This window comes from Staurois parvus, unplaced genomic scaffold (genome assembly GCF_062004578.1).
Source record: "Staurois parvus isolate SC_StPar_1 unplaced genomic scaffold, SC_StPar_1.0 ptg000613l, whole genome shotgun sequence".
Taxonomy (NCBI): domain Eukaryota; kingdom Metazoa; phylum Chordata; class Amphibia; order Anura; family Ranidae; genus Staurois; species Staurois parvus.
The window spans coordinates 2,199,135-2,212,500 of NW_028318409.1; the positions used below are offsets into that span (position 1 = coordinate 2,199,135).

The 13,366-nt window shown below is 44.1% G+C and overlaps 1 protein-coding gene across 1 annotated transcript in view; it reads right to left on the reverse strand.

Annotated features, from left to right (window-relative positions):
- Positions 1–929: 929 nt before the first annotated feature.
- Positions 930–13,366, reverse strand: part of PGM3 (phosphoglucomutase 3) — a 39,008-nt gene continuing 26,571 nt past the window's right edge. Inside the window, exons 10-13 of the mRNA XM_089693100.1 lie at positions 7,903–8,019; positions 7,626–7,748; positions 1,834–2,007; positions 930–1,232 (exon numbers count right to left, since the gene is read on the reverse strand). Coding sequence (XP_089549226.1) covers positions 1,143–1,232; positions 1,834–2,007; positions 7,626–7,748; positions 7,903–8,019 — 504 coding nt within the window. The 3' untranslated portion in view covers positions 930–1,142. The remainder of the gene's footprint in view (positions 1,233–1,833; positions 2,008–7,625; positions 7,749–7,902; positions 8,020–13,366) is intronic.

Below are 13,366 nucleotides of genomic sequence, written 5' to 3' on the forward strand. Positions count from 1 at the left end.
ACCCAGTGTTGCAATAAGCTAACGAGATCCTGGTGCTGACACCAATCCTCCAACTTAACAGTGAGTGAATTTTCAGTGAAAGGGCACGCACTGATGCAATGTCAACTCTGGACCAGGAAAGCGCTCAATAGCCAACACGTGAGGTGTGGAAAGCTGCTGGTAGAGCCTAGTGCCTGAAGGTCAAATTCCAGGACAGCCCCACAATGTCCAGTGAGGTCCAGATACAAGTCCCCCAAAGTCATAGCTACCATGTAGAGACCAGCTCGAGCAGCTATGCAGTGGAGACTTGACTGAAGTTATTGAAGAAACAATGGGAAAAAAGGCAAGCAAAATGTGGCAAGACTGTTCCTAGAAGAGCTGAAGCTGACAAGATGTCCATTCTTCTAGAACACTAGCAAAACACTTCGGAATGCTGGGAAGAAGAGGGCTTATGCTGGGGCTGACCTACTTTATTTGTGTGTGCGTTTACGCATCCTCTAGGCAGCAGTATAACAGAATCTTGTTCCATGGACGAGAAAGAAACATTACACTTGCTTACATCAGTGTTTGACACTCTCACAGAAAAGGAATATCATCCACAACATTCATCATATTCATTGGGACCTGGGTACTAATGAGGAAAGGGGATAGTTAAATCATAATTACACCTTTGGGGGGGCTGGGTCAGTTCAGGGGGTTCAGCCTTGCAGCAACAGATTGCGTGTAATGGTGATCTAGTGCTCACTTATTGGTATCAGTTGTGCCCCGTCTAAATATGCATTTTATTGTGGCAGGGTGTTCTGATGATGTCACAGTACCTCACATTTAAGAACACAATGCTGAAGCCTTCTCTGTGGGGTGCTATATAGCAGGTTATCAAACACAGGAGCCAATAGCTGCATTACATATAAAGCCAAAACGTCAAATAATAACAAACACAAGATTGAAAGTTGGTTATAAAGTAGTGTATTGCACGTAAAATATTTCATTTCATAAGATATAAAGGCACCATATCAGAAAAACCATATACATTAATGCATAATAGACAAATACACATTTCACTAGGAATGTAAACATTTGAATTTCCAGCAGATTCCACTTCCCAGAAATATAGTACTTTAACTATGGGTACCGCCATACAGTCATTATTCATTAGATATGCTTCATCTTAAAGGCTTTGGCTGATCTCCAACTCCTCCAGCAAGGGAAAACACAGCTAAGCACACCTCATGTGCTAAGGAATCAGCATTTTCCTGCCAGTCAAAATAGAGAAGAACAACAAGTATAGTCTTAATAGAACCGACACACAAAACAGATTCTTATTCCAGTTGGAATAACTATTTGCTCTGAATATGTTAAAGAAAGCTGAAGTTATGGCAAAGAATATTCACACATCTTCATGGTTTCTGCAGTCACTCACACATACAATGCAGACATCTGTAAGCACAGACTTCAAGGTGAATTTGAATTGGCTCTGTGCTTGAGCCAAGCCTTTAAAGTGAACTTGACCTGGTTTAAAACATTAAGGAAATACTGCAAAAGTGCAGATACCTTATGGGCCTGCAAGTACTTGTGTTGTCTGGGATCATAAGGGGCCCAACTAAAGACTCAGGGATCAATTTGAAAAACAGATACAAACACCAAAAGGAGCCAATTTTAAGCATTGTTGACTTAGAAATGTTTCCAGCCAGATCAGCTTCACTTTAAGATTGAGAAGTCTTTGTAAACACAGCAAATTGTCACCAGTTACCAATAACACTGCTTTAATCCAAGCAATGGTTCTGGTATTATGTCATACACTTAGTACAGAAATCATGAAATCCACACAAGTGTGAATTATCAGTAACATCTTACCTGAGTGTCTGCCTCTGCATAAACACGTACTACATCCTCTGTTCCTGAAGGACGAACAAAAGCTCTGGCCATACTGTAAGCCTTGACAAGTTCATCTATTTTCTCCTGAAGTCCTGGTGGTGTTACAGCACGTCTCTCCGCATCAGTAGTTTCAATTACCTTTCGATCAGCAACCTATTAAGCACAAAAGACCCACTTGTAGGAATATGCTTACAAGAGGCTCACATCCAGCAGAATGAAACTTGCTGGTTTAGCAACAGTGAGACCATAATTGAACCCAACATCTATGATCCCTATAAAATTGACATGGTTTAGCTGTATGCACAAACTAGTTTTCCCAAGGCATATCAATTATAATACAAGTAAAAGAAGGAATGCGCTAATTGGGACAAATGAACAGGCATATTATAGTGTCAATTAATGAAAATAAAAAAATATAAAAAAATTATATATAAAAAATAAGTAGAAAAAAAACCAAAAAACACAAAATTAATGTGTATAAATAATAATGTCCACAAAAACCTTGTGCAAAGTCCAACCACCATAAAGTGACAAATTGAGGTCTTGTGTTAAAAAAAACCGTAAAGAAATCCACCACCGAATAAATTGAATAAACTCACCAGAGCTATATGCTGATCAAGTTATAAATCAGCATAAGCGGCGAATGACGGAACGCATAGGTCGGTGCTTAAAGGATGTGACGTCAGGACGTTCCTCGATACGGTCAGAAGTGTGAGACCGCGGTGAGCAAGGCTCGTCCCTGCTTTTTACAGAGGCTGTCATTGCTGGTGTCGACTGGGACACCTTTCTTGTGAGTGTACATCTATGTGGTAAGAAAGTTTGTTTTTAAAAACGTACTGCACCATCATGTCCTTCTTTAATTCCCCAAGTATTGCCGCATTCTATGGTGAGATGACGACCATTTGAGTGAAGTGTTTTCCATCCGTGCTGATTGGCTCATTGGAGTAGATTGCTTCCAGACTTTGGAATTTTCTACAGATAATCGCTCCCAGAGCAATTGCGCTTATGCCGATTTAGAACTTGATCAGCATATAGCTCTGGTGAGTTTATTCAATTTATTCGGTGGTGGATTTCTTCACGGTTTTTTTTAACACAAGACCTCAGAATTTGTCACTTTATGGTGGTTGGACTTTGCACAAGGATTTTGTGGACATTATTATTTATACGCATTAATTTTGTGTTTTTTTATCATTTTCATTAATTGACACTATAATATGCCTGTTCATTTGTCCCAATTAGCGCATTCCTTCTTTTACTTATGTTTTATACCTTGATTTGGGTTAGGTTTGCAGCTTAGTGGTGTGTAGCATTTGGCGCTTTTCTCATATTTTTTTATATCAATTACAATAGCTCAGCATTAGTTGCCCACGTAATAAAGAGATACACACTTTCAGACACAAGTACAGCACTGCAATAGGTAAACTGTGTACCACAAATACACATATGCATGCTGGATGCCATCAGATTTGTAAGATGACCAAGGGCCACAAAGTCTGGTACTTGTGGGACCCTGAAAATCAGTTTGTCTGAGGGGTAGGCCACACAGAAAATAATCACCAACAGACTTGATATGAAAAAAAAAAAAAAAAAAGCGCAGAGAACACTTATCTGACAGGGTTCCTGGCAGGACCAAAAAAAAAAAAAAAAAAAAAAAAAAAAAAAAGAGAAAAGGATGGTCCAAAAGAAGTTCTTTGCTGCATTCAGTTTTTCTTTTTTGTTTGGGTGAAGGAAGCGATGAAGTTTGATGGATTTATCATCGCCTCCTTTCCAGATTGTTCTAGCCAGATGTAATATAGGACGATACAAGTTCATCCCCTTTTTCAGTGTATCTGGAAGCCAGGAGCATAATACCACTGGGGCCACCCATTCCACCTCCAGGTTATATAATTAATACACAGACTATTTAAAAAGACAGCAAGTCTGCCTATCCGGTTCCCCTATTGAAATCACATGACCGTGACATAATGCACAGGGAATGAGCGGAGGCAGACGCGGACCGGAAATGATGTAACAGGGAGCAAGTCCCAAAAGTTTGTGGTCTTTTATGGCTTCATATATAAGGAAATACACTAGCAATGTAAAAACTTGCATAAAACCATATTATCTTACTGCACAATGGGAGGCTCTTTGTTTGTTCTTCCTTGACATAAGTATAGCCGCATAAGGAATTTGGAGTCTTAAAGGAACCATACCCCCATTTATTGGCTGGGAGTGTGCACAATAGTAGGAGAGTGCCTAGTGTAAGAAGAGGCTTTGGAGTACCTGCAGACTAGAAATTCCTTGTAGGATGAGAACATACAGGCGCAATTTCTTTTGATTGGAGGTATGAGTTTTGAGAGCACATTTTTATCCAGTATGCTGTTGGACGTTTATGAACACATAGGAAATCACAATTTTCTATGATTGGACATTTAAAGAAGAGACTGATGATTATAAATTTGAATTCGTTTATGTTTATTTTTCCCTTTTATATCTCACCTTGAACAGTATATACAGTCAGAGGTTACTACAAGTAATTATATATACACACTACCCCTTTGTATATACACTGAGCATTATTCACCATTCACATTCCTTATGTAGCAGAGCTACAGGTCTTTGCCTTTAAGTAAATGCTCTACATAACAGCTCTGACAAGTTCAAAATGAATGCAAGTACCTACCCATTTCCATACAAGAGATTCGTCTACAACAAAAAGTTTTCAATAATCTCCGGAGAGAAAGGGTCCAGGTAGCCTTTCTCCAAGGGACTCTTTAAATTCAGTAAACTCCTGAAGTTTACACTTTTCCAGTCTCCTTATGCTTATCATGGAACCCAGCCGGACTCTTAAGTCAAGAGGAGTGAGCACTGTCATTTCACACTCTAAAAACTGATCAACTTTGATGACCAGGGTCACTACCTTTTTCTGGAAGGTACTCTGGGGGCAGTTGCAGTAATTTTGGTGAACCTTTACCTTCCATACAAAAATCAGATACATTTCCTGTAGCAGTGCTTTGATAAACTTTCATCCTTTGTAGAAGGAATTTTATTGTGGGTGTAATTTTTCAACTCATTCCTTTGCCACTTTAAGAGTCTTCACACTGAGCAACTGGTTGATCTCTGGCATACAATAATGAAAGAAAGCAAAAACGCAAATTAACGGAAGGCTAACTGATAAACAAATTTCCAATGTGTCCTATTCACACCATAAAGCTGCGTTGACCCATGTTGCACAAAAATGCAACCTGTATGCATTTTAGTGTAACGCAATGCACAGTATATTCTGGGAAAATGCATGTCAATGAACATCAGTGCATGACTAAAATGGATGGAAATGTACATTTTCCATTTTCTCAAGCACTCTTTCCATTATCCAATTTAAGTAATGTGCAACATTATATTGTCAAGTTTTTACTGGTTATGGAAAACGACGTGTAACCCTGTCATCAAGTACGACTGTATGGCTGCAAAAAACTTACTTTTTTTTTTTAAAATAAGACCATAGCTTGGAAACGGTCTTCCTAATACATCCAAAAAAGTGGAACTAGAACCTAAACACCCTAGAGCAGGGGTGTCAAACTGGCAGCCATCCAGCTGTTGCAAACTACAAGTCCCATGAGGCATTGCAAGATTGACAGTTACAAGCATGACTCCCAAAGACAGAGGCATGATGGGACTTGTAGTTTCGCAACAGCTAGAGGGCAGTCAGTTTGACACCCCTGCCTTAGAGGGACCATTTGGTATAACGAACGCAAAATTAATAATCAGAGATAGACACTCATAGCCTGAACAGTGTTCAACAAGGGAAAGATGCCCAATGATAAACCTTAATGGAATATCCTACCCATTCTCAAGCATAGTAAGAGTTATAGATTTAAAGAACTGCTGATGCCTCAAATTCAATGTCAAAGTCCACGAGGCCACAGCCAAGAGCTTTTCCATGTCGGCAAAGAACATTGGCCTGGTTCAATCTCGAGGAAGGATGATGGCCAAAAAAAAGCCCATCCCACTCAGAGCTGTGAAGTAGTGTTAGTGGGGTCTATATGCCCATATCTAGACCTTTCCTCCTCTGATGTTAACAGGGAATGCTCTAGTGACGTAGAGAATTCCTAGTTCAGCATGCAGCTGAACTAGAATATCAAAGGGCCCACATCCGGTGTCCTCCAACAAGGTCTCTATTCAGGAACAGACTACAAATCAAGGAAAATCTGGTCATCAGGTAATGAAAGAAGGGTCTCAGAATCAAAGTTAGAAGTAGTAACTGCAACTAATGGCTTAGAAGCCACTAGGGACATGGGCAGATCAGCCATAGAATTTGTGCAGGATGGTGCATTAACATGCTTAAAGCCTCTATGGTTAGCACCAGCCAGGAGCTGGGTAATTAGAACTACAAAGTCTTGCCTGACTGTAATAGGGACCACCCTGGCTGACAAGGTGAGGGACTTTCCCCACCCTAGCAAAGCCTAGGAGGATCCCCTTCACAAGGTAGACTATAACCATCAGAGAACAGTATTCAATGCTGCAGACAAACCCCTTCAGAAGGCACAGAATATAATGTCCCTGGAACCATTAGTGGAGAGTGAGTTGGGGTCACCCATTGCAGGTGGGCCGTTCCCTCTGTGCCTAGAAAAAGATATGTTGCAACCACATAGCAGCAAAGCAACTTAGGCTCAGGGTATGAAGAAAGGCTTCAGGCACTCATGAAACCAAGACAGATGATAGCAGGTAAGGGTGGCATGGCCAGAGTTGATAGTCATGGTAGATGGGAAGGAAAGAGCACGAAGACTGTGCCACAGTCCACCCAACAGAGGAATTCAGCACTCAGTTGTTCATGGCCAACTCCTTCTACAGTGGAAACAAGCAGAAAATGGACATTTTAGAAAGTGCACTGTAATCCGAACACAAAAGGTGGCTCTTGGTGCTTCGTCCGATTGGCCTACCCACAGAATCTTCAGCGATTCTTTGATAGTAGAGAATCCTCTTCCAAATAGTGGGACGTTTACTTTTAAGGTGCCAACAATATAAAACACAGATATATAAAAAGATACCAGAGGTAGAGGAAGAATTCCTTTACTAACATGTGAAATTTAAAATGACCTATGTAAATAAAGTTTTGCCCACTTTTGCATTACTTTCAGAACAGCCCTCAAAGTCAGTCTACTTATTGGATTAAAAATGTTATTTTTTTCACATTTCTAAAAAGTGGATGAGGTCACTTCTCAAGGAAAGTCTGTATTCAGGTGACAAAGACAGGTGGTAATTAATTATATGTGTGCACTCTACCAGGTAGGCACCCATACCAGCATCATCCCATTTTGTAGGAAGGAAAGAAAGGGGAGGCGTGTTGCAAGGGACATAAGAGAACTTCAAGGGCCAATATCATTAACCCAAACACCGTCTCTTAAAATATATAAACCATAACAGACTGCCAAAATACATCACAGCTCATCAAAACCCAATGGTAACCTTGGTAAGGTCACTTAAATGAGGAAATGTTCTAGGATTTAGATCACATTTTGCCCCCCCCATTAAGCCAGGAGCTGAGGGAGTGAGGGAAGCTACCCCCCTGCACTTATACATGAAGGTAAAAGAAAATGGCATTTTCATTCTCCCTGGAGAAAAAAAAAAAAAAATTCTTTAAAACGTCAATATCTATGGTCAAAAAGGTTAGGTGTGTACGTAAAATATATTTTCATTCTCACAATAAAAGCCTAGAAGGTGAAACACACACACACACACACACACACACACACACACACACACACACACACACACACACACGATTTACTTACTGTCACTTTAAGTTGACGATTAGGGAGGTCAGTATAAATTTCATCCCATTTCTGTATTGTGAGACCTTTCAGGGAAAGCATTGCTTCAATAACCAACATATCCGAAATAGCATCTCCAACGGTCTAGAAAAAAACAAAAAACAAAAAAACCCATGATAAAAATGGCTTTTAAACTTTACAATTAAGCATGGGAGAATAGAATAAGTAGCTATTCTCAGCCTCTGTAATATGGCAATATACACTGAAGTAGTCAGTAAGAAATGATAGGTACTCTTACCTGGTTGATAAGATTAATTACATTTTCCAGCATTTGAGCAGCTTTTTTAATTTCCTCAGTAGCCCCTGTCTGAATCAGCCGTTTTATCTGTTCTTCGGCATTCTTACTAAACAGCACCTGCCAGAGATAAAACCGCATGCTAAGTGTCTACAGTACTACAAAAAGGTGCCTTTTCATTAAAGTATATGAACTGTACAAGTCTTTTCATCCTAGAACACACTATTTTCCCTGTGCTATTATTTTCCCTTCTGTAATTGTCCATCTTACACTGTGAACCTCCTTCACAACAATGACATTTCTGGAATACAGAGTTGAATGCTCATTTGAGCATCTCCCTTTAAATTTAGATCAGCTCATGGGGGAGATCTCTGATGGGGGGCACAGTCTCTGATGGGGTGCTGCTTCAGATTGAGTGCGGCTTCGAACGAGTGCATAGAAGAAGCAGTTAAACGCAGCAGTTGAACTAAAGCAGGAGAACTTAAGCAGCAGGAAGACACAACAACAGTAAGAAGCTCTACTGCATGCTGGAAGACTGCAAGCAAACACCCTGGGAAACCTCTTACATGCCTGAGACCCACTCTGTGTGCCTTTATATAATACGCCCCTCTTCTCCTTTCCATATTACTATCCTCTGTTCCCAAATCTCATTTCTCTACCCCTCTGCTCCACCCCACAACCTGTACATCTCCCCCTCACTGCTATCATCTCCCTACTACTGCTCTCTTCACCTCCCCAAAATGTCTCTTCCACTCCTCCTCATTTTCCTCTCCTCCGTTCCCAAATTCCATTCACTATATCCCTCTGCCCCTCCCAAACATTTGTATATCGTGTCCTCACTGCTTCCCTCACCCCTCTATGGCACCCACCACCTCCTCCTATTACTCCACTCTCCCACTGACCCCAACACCTCCACTAGGAGTTTTTCACGCTCCTGCACATCCCGCTCCCATGCCACCTTTCTCACCCTTCTCCTCCTCCTAGCCGCGGGGGACATCTCCCCAAATCCTGGCCCTCCACCTCCCTCACCCGCTCAACACCCTCCCACTTCCACGTCCTACTGCAACCCCCGCAACTTAGTATCTGTCTCCCTGCTCCCTAAAATCTCCCCCCCGTTTTCATGTGCACTCCTGAACGCCCGTTCGGTGTGCAACAAGCTTACCGCCATCCACGACCTCTTTGTTTCCCGCTCCCTCAACCTCCTGGCGATCACGGAAACCTGGATCCAGCCCACTGACTCTACCTCCCCTGCTGCACTCTCCTATGGAGGTCTCACCTGGACCCACTCACCCAGGCCTAACGGTCGTAAAGGTGGTGGGGTTGGTCTGCTCCTGTCACCGCAGAGCACCTTCCGAGTCCTCCCAAACCCCCCCTCCCTATCCTTCTCCTCCTTCGAGGCCCACTGCGTCCGACTATTCTCCCCAACCCCCCTGAAGATTGCTGTGATATACCGGCCTCCTGGATCCATACCCCGCTTCCTGGATGACTTCTCCTCCTGGCTACCCTTCTTCCTCTCCTCTGAGCTACCCACCATAATTCTTGGGGATTTTAACATCCCTGTCAACCTCGACAACCCGGACACAGCCCGTCTCCTCCACCTAACCTCCTCCTTTGCACTTGCACAGTGCATACAATCCACCACCCACTCCGACGGAAATATCCTTGATCTTGTCTTCTCCAACCGATGCGCTCCCCACAACCTCACTAACACCCCCTTCCCTCTCTCTGACCACAACCTGATCACCTTCTCTATCTCCTCGTCCTCCAACGCCTACCCCTCCAAATGTCACACTACTACCAGCCGTAACCTCCGCAACCTTAACCCTGCCTCCCTCCACTCTGCAGCTGATCAACTCCACGACCGCATCCTCCCCCTGTCCTGCCCCGACTTGGCTTTGACCGCCTACAACAATGCGCTCTCAACAGCCCTTGACTCACTAGCGCCTTTAACCACACGCAACACCAGACCCCGACCACTCCAGCCCTGGCAGACTGATCACACCAAAACCCTCAAACGACAAAGTCGTGCCCTAGAGCGACTATGGCGCAAAACCAAATCCAAACAAGCCTTCACCCGCTACAAATCTGCCTTCCGCACCTACACCTCCTCCCTCCATGCTGCCAAACAGGCCTACTTCTTGACCCTCATCAAGGCCCTCTCCTCCAATCCTCGCCGACTCTTCTCTGCCTTCAACTCTCTACTCTCTCCACCCCCACCTCCACCCAGCACCTCACTCACTGCCCTTGAGATTGCCAATCACTTCAAAAACAAGATTGACACAATTCGCAAGGACATTGCCGCAACTCACACGCCCTCTCAACCTGTCCCCTCTCACACAGCTACCCCCTTATCCCCCCTCCCCCTCGGCATAACCCGCAGGGACTTCGTCGCTGCTCAAACTCTCTCCAACCCCCTTCACCCTCACTCAGCTACCCCCTCATCACCCCTCTCCCACGACCCCACCACTGCTCTGACCTCCTCTTCCACCCCACCCTACATTCCTCATACTGAAGCTCCCCCAACACTCCACACCTTTGACCTTACTACCATCGAGGAAGTCTCCAAGACCCTCTCTGATGCCCGCCTCACCACCTGCCCCCTCGACCCTATCCCCTCACAACTCCTACGACCTTCCTCCTCCTCCATCCTACGCTCCCTCACCCACATCTTCAATCTCTCCCTCTCCTCAGGCACTTTCCCCTCCCCTCTGAAACATGCACACATCACCCCCATACTTAAAAAGCCCTCCCTGGACCCCAATGACCCGAACAACCTCAGACCCATCTCCCTGCTCCCATTTACATCTAAACTCCTCGAGCGCCTAGTCTACACCCGCCTATGCTCTCACCTCAACGACAACAACCTCCTCGATCCCCTACAGTCCGGCTTCCGTCCCCTACACTCCACCGAAACTGCCTTACTCAAACTCTCCAACGACCTGCTAACCGCCAAAGCTAATGGACACTATTCAGTGCTCCTACTCCTTGACCTCTCTGCGGCCTTCGACACAGTCGACCACCCCCTCCTCAAAAAACTACACTCCCTCGGCCTCAGAGATTCTGCTCTCTCCTGGATCTCATCCTACCTGTCACAACGCTCTTTCAGCGTTACCTATAATGCTACCACCTCCCCCTCACTCCCCCTCTCTGTTGGGGTCCCTCAAGGCTCTGTCCTCGGGCCCCTTCTCTTCTCCATCTATACCTCCTCCCTTGGCCAACTCATACACTCTCACGGCTTCAACTACCACCTCTATGCCGACGACACACAAATCTATCTCTCAACCCCCCACCTCACCCCCTTGGTCTCAGCCCGAATCACACACCTACTGAGCGACATATCAGACTGGATGTCGCTCCACTTCCTTAAATTGAACCTCTCCAAAACCGAGTTTCTTGTCTTCCCCCCAGCCCGGACACCACCCCCCATTGATTTCTCCGTCACATCCAACAACGCTACCATCAAACCCGCCCTGCAGGCCAGAGTACTGGGTGTCATTCTGGACTCCAACCTATCCTTCCAGCCCCAAGTCCAATCTTTAACAAACTCGTGCAGACTCCACCTCCGCAACATCGCCAAAATCCGCACGTTCCTAACCCCAGAAACCACTAAACAGCTCATCCACTCCCTCATCATATCACGACTCGACTACTGCAACTCCCTCCTCACTGGCCTGCCTCGCCGCTAGCTATCCCCTCTTCAGTCCATCCTGAACACGGCTGCCAGACTCATTCACCTTTCCAACTGCTCTGTCTCCGCCACCCCCCTCTGCCAATCCCTCCACTGGCTTCCGATTGCGCAACGGATCAAATTCAAAATCCTAACGCTGACGTACAAAGCTGTCCACCATACTGCCCCGAACTACATCACTGACCTAATATCCAAGTACCGCCCAGCACGCACACTCCGCTCCTCACAAGACCTCCTTCTCTCTAGTTCCCTGGTCTCCTCCTCCCATGCCCGCCTCCAGGACTTCTCCAGGGTGTCACCCATCCTCTGGAACTCCCTGCCCCAACCCATCAGATTATCACCTACTCTCCTCTCCTTTAGGCGCACCCTGAAAACCCATCTCTTCAGGGAAGCCTACCCCACCCCCTGCTAACTTGCCTCCCTCCTCCACTCTTCCTACCACTCCATCCCCCACAGCTATCTCCTCCTGTGCCACCACCCCCTCCCTCCTAGATTGTAAGCTCGAAAGAGCAGGGCCCTTGATCCCCTCATGTTTTGCATTGTATTGGTATTGTTCTGTCACATGTTCTGTCTCCCTTTGTAATGTACAGCGCTGAGCGAACTATTGGCGCTTTATAAATACTGTATAATAATAATAATACAGTGCTCTTTGTAATTATGATTTTGGGAAAGATTAAAATGAATGTGACAAAAGGCATTCCACTGCTAATGTCTGATATCAACTCGCATGCACATCTACAAAGATCTAAGGTCACATAACAAAGCCTGTAGTTAAATCAACACAATGATCATTATGTGGAACCCTGGAGTCTTTTTTTTATAAACTGAACTATTAACTTGAACTATTTGGTTAACAAATCTGATCCAACATAATAAAAGCCTAGCTAGTACCCTGGACCCTCAGTTATGGACAATAACCAAAGGGCAACAAAGTTTACACTACCCAGAGAGGACAACCAAACATGCAAAAAATATAAGAACAAAACCAGGACTAGGGGAGGGTATTAGTGCTGTCCTGGACGATTCCTAGAAATAGCGTTAACCGATAAAATAACTGTTTTCCCCAAGTCATCTTCCAGGACAGCTTTTGAGAGGACTGGCTAGAAATAGTTGCTGGGGGGGCATGTTCAATGCACCCCAGTATCTAATATCTACAGTATCTTGTTGAACTGTGATTCCTTTGTTCTTGTGGGATTCCCACACAAAAAAGGGAGGGAATTCGGACTTCCCGTGACAGTCTAATGAAACTTTTTGTAAAAAAGCAGGGTCCAGACACGATCACTTTGTCTGGCAAGATTGTACAGTATCTTTCTAAACTCAAACTAAATCTTGGATTTCACTGACCTTCCTAGCCAAGACAAAAAGCACGGTTTTTAGTGTTAACAATCGTAAAGGAATCTCAACTAGAGGCTCTTCCACCAACTATATTAAAAAAAAAAAAAGTTTGAGAGCTGCTTTTATTTTAGGGTACCACCTGCCAAATTGGGGTTTGCTCCATCCTGGAAAAAAAAAAAAAAAAAAAAAAAGAAAAAAAAAAAAAAAAAAAAACACCTTGAGAACCAAAAAGGAACAAATTGGTCCCACCATTCGTTTATTAGCCATTCTCCAAGATGAGAATATCTCCCATACCTCTCCATAAAATGGTTTTTGTGGAATGCTTTCTGCTGTCCATAACTGTATTTATTACTCGGCTAGACAATCCTTTAGCTCTGAAGAGGTCTCTTTCAGAAGCTTCTGGAATGAGTATTTCTCATTCTGTCCAGAGATTCCTGTCACCCA